The sequence below is a fragment of the Alligator sinensis genome, unplaced genomic scaffold (genome assembly GCF_000455745.1).
Source record: "Alligator sinensis unplaced genomic scaffold, ASM45574v1 scaffold546_1, whole genome shotgun sequence".
In the NCBI taxonomy this organism is placed as follows: domain Eukaryota; kingdom Metazoa; phylum Chordata; order Crocodylia; family Alligatoridae; genus Alligator; species Alligator sinensis.
The window spans coordinates 2,502,794-2,514,896 of record NW_005842061.1 but is presented as its reverse complement, the minus strand read 5'-3'; the positions used below and the strand labels follow the sequence as shown (position 1 = coordinate 2,514,896).

The following is a 12,103-nucleotide window of genomic DNA, read 5'->3' as shown; positions in this document are numbered from 1 at the left end:
CCCCCTTTCTTGCTCTCTCATATTTCTCTCCCCTCCCCCTTCCCCGCCTGGATTGTGGGGTCAGATATTTTCCCTCTCACCGAATCTCTGGTCAAATGTTTTAAGTGTGTGCATGCACTCTCTCAGGCAAGCGGTTTAATCACCTGTTCGCTCCTTTATCATCAAATGTTTTATTTGTCGCATTAGATTAATTAAACTAGAATTTATTTAATGTAAAAGCTGTCGTTTTCCACTTCTGGGTATAAATTTGCATAAATTCTAGTATAAATTTGTACTTTTGTTTTGTGGCAGATATCTGTTTTTTAAAGCAGGAGCGTGTGGGCAGCCTGCTTTTCAGCCACCCTGCGCAGGTGCTTCCAGGGCTTCAGAGGCCCAATCCTGCATACCTTGGGGATTCCCCTGCAGGATCAGGTCCTGAAACCCCAAGAGCATCCACTAAAGTTTCCTCGTTTCCCAAGAAAAAATTTTAGCCAATAAAACATGTAAAAAATATTGCGTATGTGACTTTTTAGCAATATAGGTTGAGTTCATACTGATTGTTTTGGGCTTTTTTTATTAAACATAGGAAGAATTAACTCGAGTTAGTTAACTGAAATTTTTCTAGTCACCCCCTCCATGTTTTTAGGACAAGTAGTTTCAGCCACTCATGAATTACACTGTATGTTGGCAAAGAAAACATGCTTTTATTAGCTAATTGCCTGTCAAGAATGACCAGGGAGAGGATGCAGGCGGGGACAGAGCTTGCATGCCAGCCACCAGCCTGCACTGCTGCCACTCTGCATCTGGCTGTGCACCCTCTGCCCCCAGTGCAGGGCAGTGGTAGCTGCTACCACCCACTGCCTCGCGCTGCTGCTTCTCCACATCTGGCTGCATGCCCTCCCCAGTGTCTGGCCATTTGTCTGTGTGTCTGTCTATGCAAAGCACTCTGGTTGTTTCAGTAAGCATTGTGATTGGCTGCCGAGACAACCAGTCAGAGTGCTCCAAGAGTGTTATGGACAGACACACAGAGACAGACTAAGACATGTATATAATATGTATGAATGAATGCTTTTTCAACTCGGTTGGTTTCTCAAGTGAATAACCTAAACTGAAATAAAATTGCAAATCGGTGTGGTTTAATACAGTGTGTGTGTGTATAAACAAACAGTTTGACATTTAACAAAGTCCAGTTCACTTCTGTTCACTTGGCTTATTTCCTCTTGACTATGAAGATCAGATATCTGATCTTCAGTTAGCTCGGCTCCCTTAGATATTTTGAGTGTTGAAAAAGAAAGTTCTATAATAGTTTAAAGCCAAACCTGCCTTGATTCCCACCTATTTAACCTTATTTGTTGGTGTAAAAGGGTCACTAAAGGAAGCTTGGATTTAAGTGTGCCGGTTCACACTTGTTTTCTTCCTAATACAGAGTATGCACTGATTTTATGCATACAACATAGTGAGCCTGGGTGAAAAAGATGGTTGAGGTTCAGTCCAGAGAACTGCAATGATGTCCACATTGGACTAAACACTTGGGTTGTGGTGCATATTCACTCTATTGGGAATGACATGCAAATTATGAGCTCTAGACAAGTTAATAACTGGATGGTCTTATGGTAGTCCTACTACTGTATGCTCAGCAGGGACCTGGGTTTTCCATTTGCTGCAGAAAAATGTGGATTTTCCTCTTTAAAGGAGAAAATCACAGGAAATAGTGAGTTTTCACTGGGAGGCTGGCAGCATTCCAGTCTTCAAGGAGCTGCTTGGGGCATGTGGAGGCAGAGGGTGCCAAGTGCATGTGTGCACATGCACAGACATGGCTTGCATGCAGCCAGGCTGGGTGGTGGAAGCAGCCCTGGAAGTTGAATGCAGGCAAGTCTATGGGGGTTGTCCAGGGGGCTGTGGGGTGGGGAGGAGGTGGCAAGGCTGTGTGGAGGGGATGGGTGTGTAAGGTGGGGCAGGTGCCTGCCAGTGCTAGGTGAAGGTGTCTGGGCACTGGGGCTGAGCAGGGGAGGGGGGGGAGATGGGATGTGCCTGTTCCTCCAGTGGGGTAGGGGGCCCTTTGGGGCAGGGGGAGCTGCTTGGCCAGGCTGGTGGCATGGGGGCCAGTGCTCCTGCTCACGGGGGTGGGCCAGCCTAGAGATGCTGCCCGTGGGGGAGGTGGACCCACATGGCTAAGCTGCCTGGCACAGCACAGGAGACCCAGTCCAGGACAGCAGATGCCATAGGCCTCCACTCCTCCTTCCAGCTTGCGCTGGGGCCACACTTGCTATACCGCTGCCTGCACAAGTCAGAGCCACTGCAGCTGCTGTGTTCTGGTCCAGGCGGGATGGGCAACTGGGGGGCTCTTCTGGCAGCGTGGCAGGGAGCAGGAGGCTGCAAGCTGGGAGTGAGGGGCACTGGCAAGGCTGGGGGGACTGTGGCTTGGGAGTGAGGGGCACCTGGGGGGCGGGGTCTGTGGTTTGGGATTGCAGGACACTAGCATGTTCCTTAGGAGGTGGTGGATTGTGGGTTGCAAGTGAGGGGCACTGGCAGAACCAGGGGATTGCAGGTCGGCAGGGAAGTGGGGCTGTTGGTTGGGAGTGAGGGATACCAGCATGGACTGGGTTGGGGAGGGTGGGGGGCTGTGGGTTGGGAGAGCGAGGCACTGGCAGGGCTGGAGGTGGGGCTGTCTTGGGAGTGAGAGGCACCGCCAACACAGGTAGGGGCAGGGTACTAGTATATCAGTGTTGTTCAGTGCCACAAAGCAGCAGGGGGAGGACAGCTGCAGCTGGACCCGTGTCCTGGTGAGCAAAGTGGGCAGGGGGAGTTCTGATTTTTCTGTGATAATTTGTTTTGTTGTTTTTTTGTCAAGCGCCAAAATATGTAGATATTTAGAATTTATTTTATTATAATAATTGAGGTACTGAGAGGATTCCAGATTATTTTTAAATTGTAAATGTATCAATAAAACATTGTGTGAAATTGATATGTGTATATATAGTAGTGTTTCATTTTAGTTGTGGAAAAACATGGATTTTAGTAGTTTTTATCTGAGAATTTGCAATTTTTAAACAGAAAACTAGGATCCTTGATGCTCACATAGTAACAGTTGGACTGGGAAAGCTTTTTATTTTGTTTTTTAACACGGGTTTAGATAGTCTCTCTTGGATGCATGCCTTGCTATTCTCATTTCTTAATCAGATGGCATTTAAAATGCTGTGTGGGATTACACTTGATCTCCAGCAAAACCTGGGGTAGAAGGTAGTCACTTATTTAAAAGGGTATCTTGCTGTAAGCCCATAGCACTAATAAAGTGCTCTAGAATCTGCACTGGCTGCCTCTTGATTTCCAGGTGGAATATATTAGGTGTTGGGTCTGGCCAAAAATCCTAGTAGTTTCTCTTTTTAACATATGGCCAGAGCTCTCCCTGTGCAGTAGTAATACCAACCGTGAGATTGAATTTAACCTACCTAATAAAAAGCAGGGCAGAGTGGCATCTTCAAAACCATAACTCAGTCAAAGTTAACTCTCAAATTGTTATCCTGTCTTGTATTCTGTCTGACTTAATACTAAGAGAGCTAATAACCTCTCTACTCTAAGTGTCAGAAGAATTGGAAAAGTGAGTTATGATGACTATCCCTCAACTACAGAGTTGTGGCTCTTTGGCTGCAAATATTAGCATGCCCCAGTGTCAAGAGTGGACATTTAAACTTGAAGGATTATGTGACATTTTTGTTGGAAACAATATTTTTTAAGATGATGAATTTCAGGGAGTTGAGGAGAGGAGCCTGTCATCTGCTATCCTAGTTGGATTGTGTGTATAATTCTGTAAAGGTTATGTTTATCTTACTTAATTTCATTGTAAAAGACACAGGAATGACTATTGCAAACTTTATGTATGTAATGCTTTTTTCTTAATTTGAAAAGGCTGGTAGTAGAAACTTTCCTGTTTTCATCTTCATCATCACTTCTTAGATGTCTACTTAAGCACCCCCTTCTGAAATACAATAAAATCCCTGTTATCCAGCATTTGAGTAACTGGAAGACACTATTAACTGGAATTTCCAGCAGGCCAGGAGCTGGTGGGGGGAGCTCTGAAAACTGCTGGCCTCAAGTAAATGGCATTTTTAGATATCTGGCACCCCTCATACCCCACTTGTGCTGCATAACAGGGATTTTACTGTATTTATTTTCCAACTTTCTATAAAGCATGAATATGCAAGTTATTGATGCATATTGATTGATTTGCAGTGAATATACCGACGTGAAATTATTATTGGAGTATGTTCCACGTTCTACCTCTTATTCTACAGGGATTTGTTACAATGATACTGCAAAGCTCAGAAGAAATAAATAATATAAGCTATGTCTGGCGTGGACTGAGAGAACAGCTGGGTATTGATATTGATAGGAAGGTGCACAGACTGTGTTTTATCAAGGGAAGGATGGTAAGATTGAAAATCCTATTTTGATAGTTTATCATACTGAACTCTTAAGGTTGTGGACTTCTTTATAGCAGGAAAGAAAACTAATTGCCTCTGAATATATGGCCTGTGAACTGGATCTGGTCTGCAGACCTGAGGGGCAGGGCAGTCCTTGGCAGTGGGGACCTTAGCTTATGCCTGTCATGGGTGGGGGCTGTGCCCATGCTGAAATTGAATGGGTGAGGGAGGTGCATTCAGAAGCAGTGACAGAGAAAATGTGGCAGGCAGGTCAGAACACCTGCCTGCCTTGGACTTGACCTGGGTTGTTTCAGCCTGCAGCTCCAGAAAGTTGACAACTGTTTTAAAGCATTATCATCTAGATCAGTGTTCCTCAACCCAAAAGTGGATCTCAAGAATATATGAAAGGGTTGCAAACTAACTTTAAAAATGAATTTTCCTTTAAAGGAGAAAAACATGGGAAACCACAGCTTTTTCCTTGCAGGCTGGCAGAGTTTTACCCTGCAAGGGGCTACTTGTGGGGGGTCTCCCCTGCCCCCACACGCTCACCTCCTGCCCCACACACTAGGGGCCTGGAGGTCGGGGCAGCGGGTTGGGAGTGAGGGCCACTGGGTCGGGACTGGCCATGGACATTTACATTTGGGTCCTGGTACAAAGAAGTTTGAGAACCACTGATTTAGATCTCCAGTTCTAAGAGGGCTCAGATGGGTAATTACCAGCCTAATAATGTTGCACTCAGTGATCAGTGAAGTCACTGCAATGGCATTAGACAATGTACTTTTAATTTTAATTCCTTAAAAGGCACGTATAGTAATATAAGTAATGGGCACTGTTCTATGATTTGTGTAAGTGTATAACAGGGTTCTTGAAGAAGACAAGTAATTTCTGATATCCCTTGACATTTTTGTCAAATGTAATACCCACATAATGTGCAAGATTATAATTTTTTTGAATCTACAGGTGTATGTTGTGCACTCTAAGTGTTTGCTATTTAGTAATTAGTCAGTTCCAATATTTCTGTTTTTATAGGTCACAGCAGTTAACAGAAACTTTCTCTTTTAAGGCTTAAAATGTCTGAATGACATGAGTATGCATAGACCTAGCTCTTTAAAATAATTTGATTTTAAGTAAAAGAGCAATTATTTATTGGGTCTGTCTTCTATTTGTAACTATATCTTTTTATGCATTTTTGGTTTGCAAACTTTTGAAGAAAAGTATGTAACCCCCATTCTTCTAATATTTAATTTTCTGAAAATGTTAACAGTTGTGAAATTCATATGCAATTTACCAGCTTCATTTTGGGAACTTCTAGTTTTAAGTCCCTTTTCAGGATACTTACAATAGTAGAGCATATTACTTTCTCTCCTAAGCTATTTTTAAATTTTTTTCCTTTTCAGATGTGGGTTGTTTTTTTTTCTACTAGTGCTTGATGTTGTCTACATTGGATTTTAGTGTTCCTGCTTGGTCTGACAGTCACCTACAAAATAATGCTCTGATCAGTGTGGGCAAGTGTGTGCACGTGGCTTTCCTTACCTATAACTGGTAACCCACACCCTCTGAATCACTTTTAGACGGCTGGTTATTACTTGAAATCCTGTTTTGCCCAACTGGCCCATCTGTCAGACTAAGCCCTTCATGAACCTGAAATCCAGGAGGTTTCTATTCTAAATCTAAATGTTTTTACTCATTGTACATTTATCAGTCTTTTTTTTTTTTTCTTGGATTAAAACAATATGTCCAAAAGAATCTACAAGCCAAGACAGTGCAGAACAGTTCAGGAAATGAAGAGCAGTATATTTATTGGTAAAGAAGGAAATACATGTAGAAGAAAATGGCTTTGCAGGAAAAAAAACCATGAATATGCAGCTAAGGAGGTGGTAGCTTCTGTAGATGAGCAAAGTATGATGTGTTGCTCCATAACCTGTTGATGATTTTTGTTTATTTTTTTCCAAATGTAGAATTTCTGTATCTTCAAGTTAAACTTGGCTCTGCACAATTTCCTGCAATACAGTACTGCTTTCTTTTGTTTCACTGTTGTATATAACAAACTGATACTAAAATTATTCTCTTTTTAGGGTGTATGTTTTGATATTCTTGCTTCAGATCTACGAGAAATACAGGTACTTATTTCAGTAGAGTTCTTAAATTTATAGCAGGAGATCCCAAATGCTTTCATAACATAGATTTGCCTCCCTTCTCTGTCACTTCTGCTGGACTGAACTCCATAGCCAAACTTAATACTTACAATCGCAATGAAAAGCAGTTCCTACCATAACTTTCCTTCACCCTAAATTTAAAACAAATTCCTCCAATAAATGTAGTATGAAATCTGTTTTTCCTTTTATCAAAATCAGGTTTAGGTTTTTTTGTTTGGTTTTTTCCACCTTGTTTAGTGCTACTTCTTACACTACAGTCTCTGTTCACGAATTAATGTGGAACTTTCCTTGGTTTGCCCATATCAGCTTCTCCAGTCAATTCGCTTGCTAAAATGCAGTGGTCTTTGGTCTCTCCAGAAACTTCTGAAATCAGATTTGCTACAGCTGTTATTTCTTCTGGTACACTGGGCTGCTTTCATTTTACTAATCTCATTCAGAAGGCAGGACAGGGTTTATAGATCAGGGTTCATCAACTTATAGCCAGAGCCATTGGATATGGCCCATTGACCTGGGGTCTTGGAAGCATTTGGGGGCATTGGTGGCATTTTGTGGGCTTTGCTGACACCATGCTGTAGCTGAGCGGTGGAAAGCTTTCCTGTGCTGTGCCACAGCTGGACAGTGGGGACAAGCAGTGACAGTTGGGTTCTAGTGCCAGCCCACCTTGGATCTGAGCGGAGCTATTCCAGCCCACAGTGAGAAAATGTTTCCGACCAGTGTTGAAGGCTAATTTGTTCAGAGGGTCATGAGCATTAGTAGGCTACAGCCTACTTCGTTGATAGACTTGTGGAGAGAAGGCATGCTAAGTAGGAAGGAATAAAATTATTCAAATACAAAGGATGAGAGAAAGGGGAGAAAGGTGAATGCAGGCTGAAGAAATCAAAAATGGTAAATAAAGCAGTTAACCCACTGAGGAACATGGGGATTATAACAACTAGTTCAGGTAATGGGATAAGAATCCAGAGTCTCCATTGAGATCATACTTAAAACAGTCCAGTCTGTGGATGATGTGTCCTGCAGTTCAGCATTCAGATCATTGTTTTTCTTTTAAAGTTTTGCTGTTTCAGAACAGCTGCTTTGAAGTCGGTGATGAACTGTCTAGGGAGGTTAAAGTCCCCTGTCACAGGCTTTTGTCTTTCTAGAATTTGCATCAAATTAGAGTCTCTTTTTTTTTTTTTTCCATATAGTGACTGCTCTTTTTGTCCAATGCACTGTTTGCATTGGACAGCAGAGGGACACTATAAGCGGGTGGTGGCATATGTGATTTTCGGTAAAGGAGCAAGTGAATGAACTCTGGATGCTATCTGTTTGGGCTCTCTAAATACAGATCTTTCCTACTACATACTTTTGCTTGCTCTCAGTAGTGTTCCCTTCTTTCCTCTCCATTTCCCTATTTTATGTATTTAAATTACGTTATTCCTTTCTCTTTAGTACCTCTGAACTCTGAAAAATCCATTTGTAGCATCTGATGAAGTAGGCTGCAGCCTAAAAAAGCTTGCGCCTCTCTGAACTAGTTAGTCTCTAAGGCGGGACAGACAATTATTTGGGCTGGAAGACCACTTGGGAATATTGGTGAGCAGTTGCAGGCTGGATCAGCACCCACCCTCCTCCTGGCCCCAACTGCTCACCAAAACTCCCTAAGTGGCTTTGCCCTGGGGCCTGGCTCCATGCTGGGATCACCCAGTAATCCTGGCCCTGGGGTCTCCATAGAGACCAACCCAGGACCCCTGTAGGAAGGTGCTTGACCTGATGGATGGGATGGGGCTGTGGGCAGGGCCAGACTTGCAGGACAGTGACAATGAAGGGGCCTGGGCCCAGGCCCAAGGCTGAGCCATGATCCGCTCCCAGCACACCCCTGCCTGTGGAACTGTTGCCCATCACAGGGATGTGCAGGCAGCATATTGTGCCTCTGCCTGGGGCCCTGGCCCTGCATTGTCACTGCCCTGTGATCCTGACCCTGGACCCACCTGTCCCACTCTGATGCCACTCCCCATCCACCCATGGCCCCATCCCATCCACCCAGCCAAGCACAACCTGCCCACATGGGTCCCAGGCCAGTCTCCACCTACCTGCTCCATCTGATACCTGGCAGTGGGTGCAGGATGGATGGACCAGGGTACCTGGACAGTAGGGCCAGGTCTAGCTGTAGTGATGCTTCTGGCTGCCACTGCCAGCAGCTCGGAAGCAGTCTGGTTGCTGTGCTGCCCCAGCGCCACTGTGTGCCCAGGGGTAGTGAGACCAGCAGCACATGCCATGAGCTAGGCTGCCTCCCATGTCTGGGGCAGGTGGGGCCATTGCAGGCTGGATAAAATCCTTTGGGCTGGATCTGGCCCGCAGGCCATATTTTGCCCATCCCTGCTGTAAGGTGTCATGCTGCCCTGCCTCCTGCCTAACTACCTCTCTGCTTTTTCTTCATGGATTGCTCCCCCCATGCTTCTTTTACCCCAAACTAAGCACTAATTCAGTGTCCTGAAATGGGGTTAATTCTACTCCAAACTAGTGTGTTGGCTGGAAGCATGAAGTGGCTTTTTCATCTCCTTTTTTAGCTGCACTTCTGTATTTCAGGGAGGGAGAGGGGAGGAATTGGTTCCTTTACTATGGAGGCTGTTCTGTAAGACTTCTGCTGCTTTGGCTCTATGCTGAGGCATTCATTCCTGTATGGATCTGCACTCGAGAGATGAGCTCTTCAGGAATGACTGGGTGTAGGGCCTTCGTTTTGCGATACTCTACAAAATAGAGGCTTCCTTCATGCTACATATTTAGCTGATGTTTTAACATGTACATACAGATATTCTTTTAAATTTTTTGTTACCTACTAAGTCGTGTTTTGACCAAATTGGCAGTCATGGTGGCTCCTTATATTTCTAGTCCAAAATTGACTGTTTGTCGCTTCTAAATACAGATCTTTGCTTCTGCATACCTTGCTTATTCTTAATTTTTCCATTTTAAAATTGTTATAGTTGTGAGCTATTCTGTATTTGAATTCCTGCAAATTGGTTGTCTGCACACATTACTACTAATACATGCAACTTTGTTTTAACAGGGAAAATGGCAGGATTCAAAATACTGGCAGCTATCTGTAGCAACTAAATTACCTGAGTTGATAGAAAGCCAGCGAGAAGGAGACAGAGGATCCTCAGACTCCAGGAGACGAGGTCGCAGCTCTAGACACAGATCAAGACACAGAGGACATAAGCGGAGTCATGACCGAGCATATGATCGTTAGCTTTGATTAAATTTGCAGAAGTGGGACTAAAATATATTTTATGGCACTGAATAGGTTGCTCTCTTAAGTTTCTACTGCCTGCAAAATATGTCATTCAAGATATTTTTTTCCCAGTATTGTTATGGATGTAAGTAACGTCCACTGTATGAAATTACAGTTTAGTTTAAACAATTTAAGTCCAACCATTGTCTCCCTCTCAGGTATGTCCAAGGGTGATTCATCAGCATATTCTGCAGATTCTTATTCCAGGAGAGGGGTTATTTACATTCAGTTCTCTAGGTTGGGCTATTATAAAACATAGAGATCTTCACTGGTGACTGAAACCTGTACATTTCCAAAAGAATTAAAACATTATTTCTACAAGTTGATCTGTACATAGTGGAGTGATTGTGTTGTTAATGATGTAGAATGCATGGCTTGAAAAAGATTTTAACTACACTTTTTAAAGTAGTGTGGGGGGAGGAGAACACCAGAAGACTTAGATGTAGTCTTTTAAAGTTGCATTTAAATCGGATTGAATTCTTAAATTTTCAGTGCTTTAGATGTTGCTTCCTTTTTCTTACTTAATGTAGCAAATAGTGCACTGCATGTGTTACCTGTATCTGCAAGAAGTGTGCTTCACGTTTAAAAACCCAGTGCTTGCGCGCACACTGCTTTGCTACAGGGGACTGAATAAGAGAAGGGCAGAATGAAGGGACACAATGGTTTATGATAGACCAAACGTTAAGCTGCTACCAGATGATAGTTCAAACTCAGTCATATTGTGTATATCATCCCTATTAAACTGCTTGTCTGTTAGCTTTTCTGTTAGCTTAAGTGCTGGGAATCTGTGCTATGGATCAAATAGCCTAAGTTCAGAGGTCCATATAAGCAATAAAAACTCTTCTGAGGCATCTGTCTTTGGTATTGATGACATTTTGATTAAGAATGATATAAAATCAGTATGGCACAGAGTAAATTGTCTTGTCTGACACATCTCAACATAATTATAAATGGGGAATCATCATAGAAAAGGTGTTTTAAGAGCAAAACCAGAGACTCTGCTAAAGAATGTTGACGAATAACCTACAAGAAAATGAAGTTGTTATTGAAAGTATACAGATGGAGGAGAAAAATAATGAAGATGGATCCCACATGAAGGGGTCAGAGTGTTAGGAGCATCCTGCCTGCAGGCTGAATCTGGCCTATAGAGCCCCTGGATCTGTCTTGTAGACTGGGGTGGGGTGTGGGCAGATTTAAGCAGTAGGAGGCTTTGCCTCTTCTGGGTGCGGGAGTGTGCTGGGGCTGGGAGCTGTGCCAGTACCATAGCCAGAAATGGGGAGAAGTGGTTGTAAGAAAAAAGTCTCACTGGCTTGGACCTGACCTGGATTGCTGTGGTCCATGGCTCTGAGTTGCCACCTGCTGATCTAAAACAACATGCAAAGATGGCTCCTTGACCAAGAACAAAGGCTACAGGTGGCAGCTGCAAAATAAGGATTTTTCTCTGGAGAAAGTGACAAAGAATTGACTTGACTGGTTTCTGATGGATCATCAGCTGAATGTGAGCATGCAGTATAATGCAGCAACTCCAGGTTAAGTGCGTATGTTCTCATGTATAAACGTGAGAAGAACAGAGGAACCTGGAGGCTGCATTTCCTCTGAATTTGGCTCTGAACTCAGCACTGCTGTTCACAATTCAAAATGGACTTGGTTTGGGGGTACAAGGCTCAGGTGCTGACAAAGTCAATAGTGTCTAGAGCACAGCAACAAGCGTAGGAGGTATTTAAAACGAGATGTGAAGAAAGGCTAAAGGATCCGTTTTAGCTTGAAAGCAAATGTCTCTTATCTACATCGCACCTGTTTCTAAATACGAGAACGACTTCCACAGCCACTGAACACCGCCCCTTTTTCAAAATACGAGAACGCCTCCCCCAGCCACTGAAAAATTTCCTCACTGAACGGGGAGTAGTAAGGCGTGAGTCCCAGCCCTGTCCCTGCCAGGGTTAGGTTTGCAAACAGCCCGACAGAAGAGCTCAACCCAAGCCGGTTTCATTGAAGCCGCCGCTCGTGCTCTTCAAAATCTCTGTCTCGGCAACTGCGACAGAGCTGCTCTGGCGCCTGAAGCGCTAAGGCTGGGAGCCTCCAGCCTCGTCCCCAGGGCGACAGCGGGCGCCACGCATGGGCCGAGCTTCCTCGGAGGCAGAGCCGTTCGCGGGGCCGCTGGGCAGGGGGTGATCGGGGCTGTAGCTGGAACCGCAGCCGCGCGCAGGGGGAGGAAGCGGGTGGCAGTGAAATGCCGCAGTCCGGAGACCTCTGCGCGGGGCTCCCAGACCTGAGCCCCTGGT

General features: G+C 44.2%; 1 protein-coding gene across 3 annotated transcripts in view; it reads left to right on the top strand.

Annotated features, from left to right (window-relative positions):
• LOC102376284 (nucleolar RNA helicase 2) overlaps window positions 1-10,145 on the top strand; it is a 32,492-nt gene extending 22,347 nt beyond the window's left edge. Inside the window, exons 12-14 of one of the 3 annotated variants that reach the window (XM_006023142.3) lie at window positions 4,272-4,406; window positions 6,476-6,520; window positions 9,597-10,145. In XM_006023142.3, the coding sequence (XP_006023204.2) occupies window positions 4,272-4,406; window positions 6,476-6,520; window positions 9,597-9,779 (363 nt within the window). In that variant the 3' untranslated portion in view covers window positions 9,780-10,145. Of the gene's footprint in view, window positions 1-291; window positions 334-4,271; window positions 4,407-6,475; window positions 6,521-9,596 lie in introns of those variants that run through there. The other 2 variants (XM_025203551.1, XM_025203552.1) reach the window with 2 other exon arrangements.
• The last annotated feature ends 1,958 nt before the right edge of the window (window positions 10,146-12,103 follow it).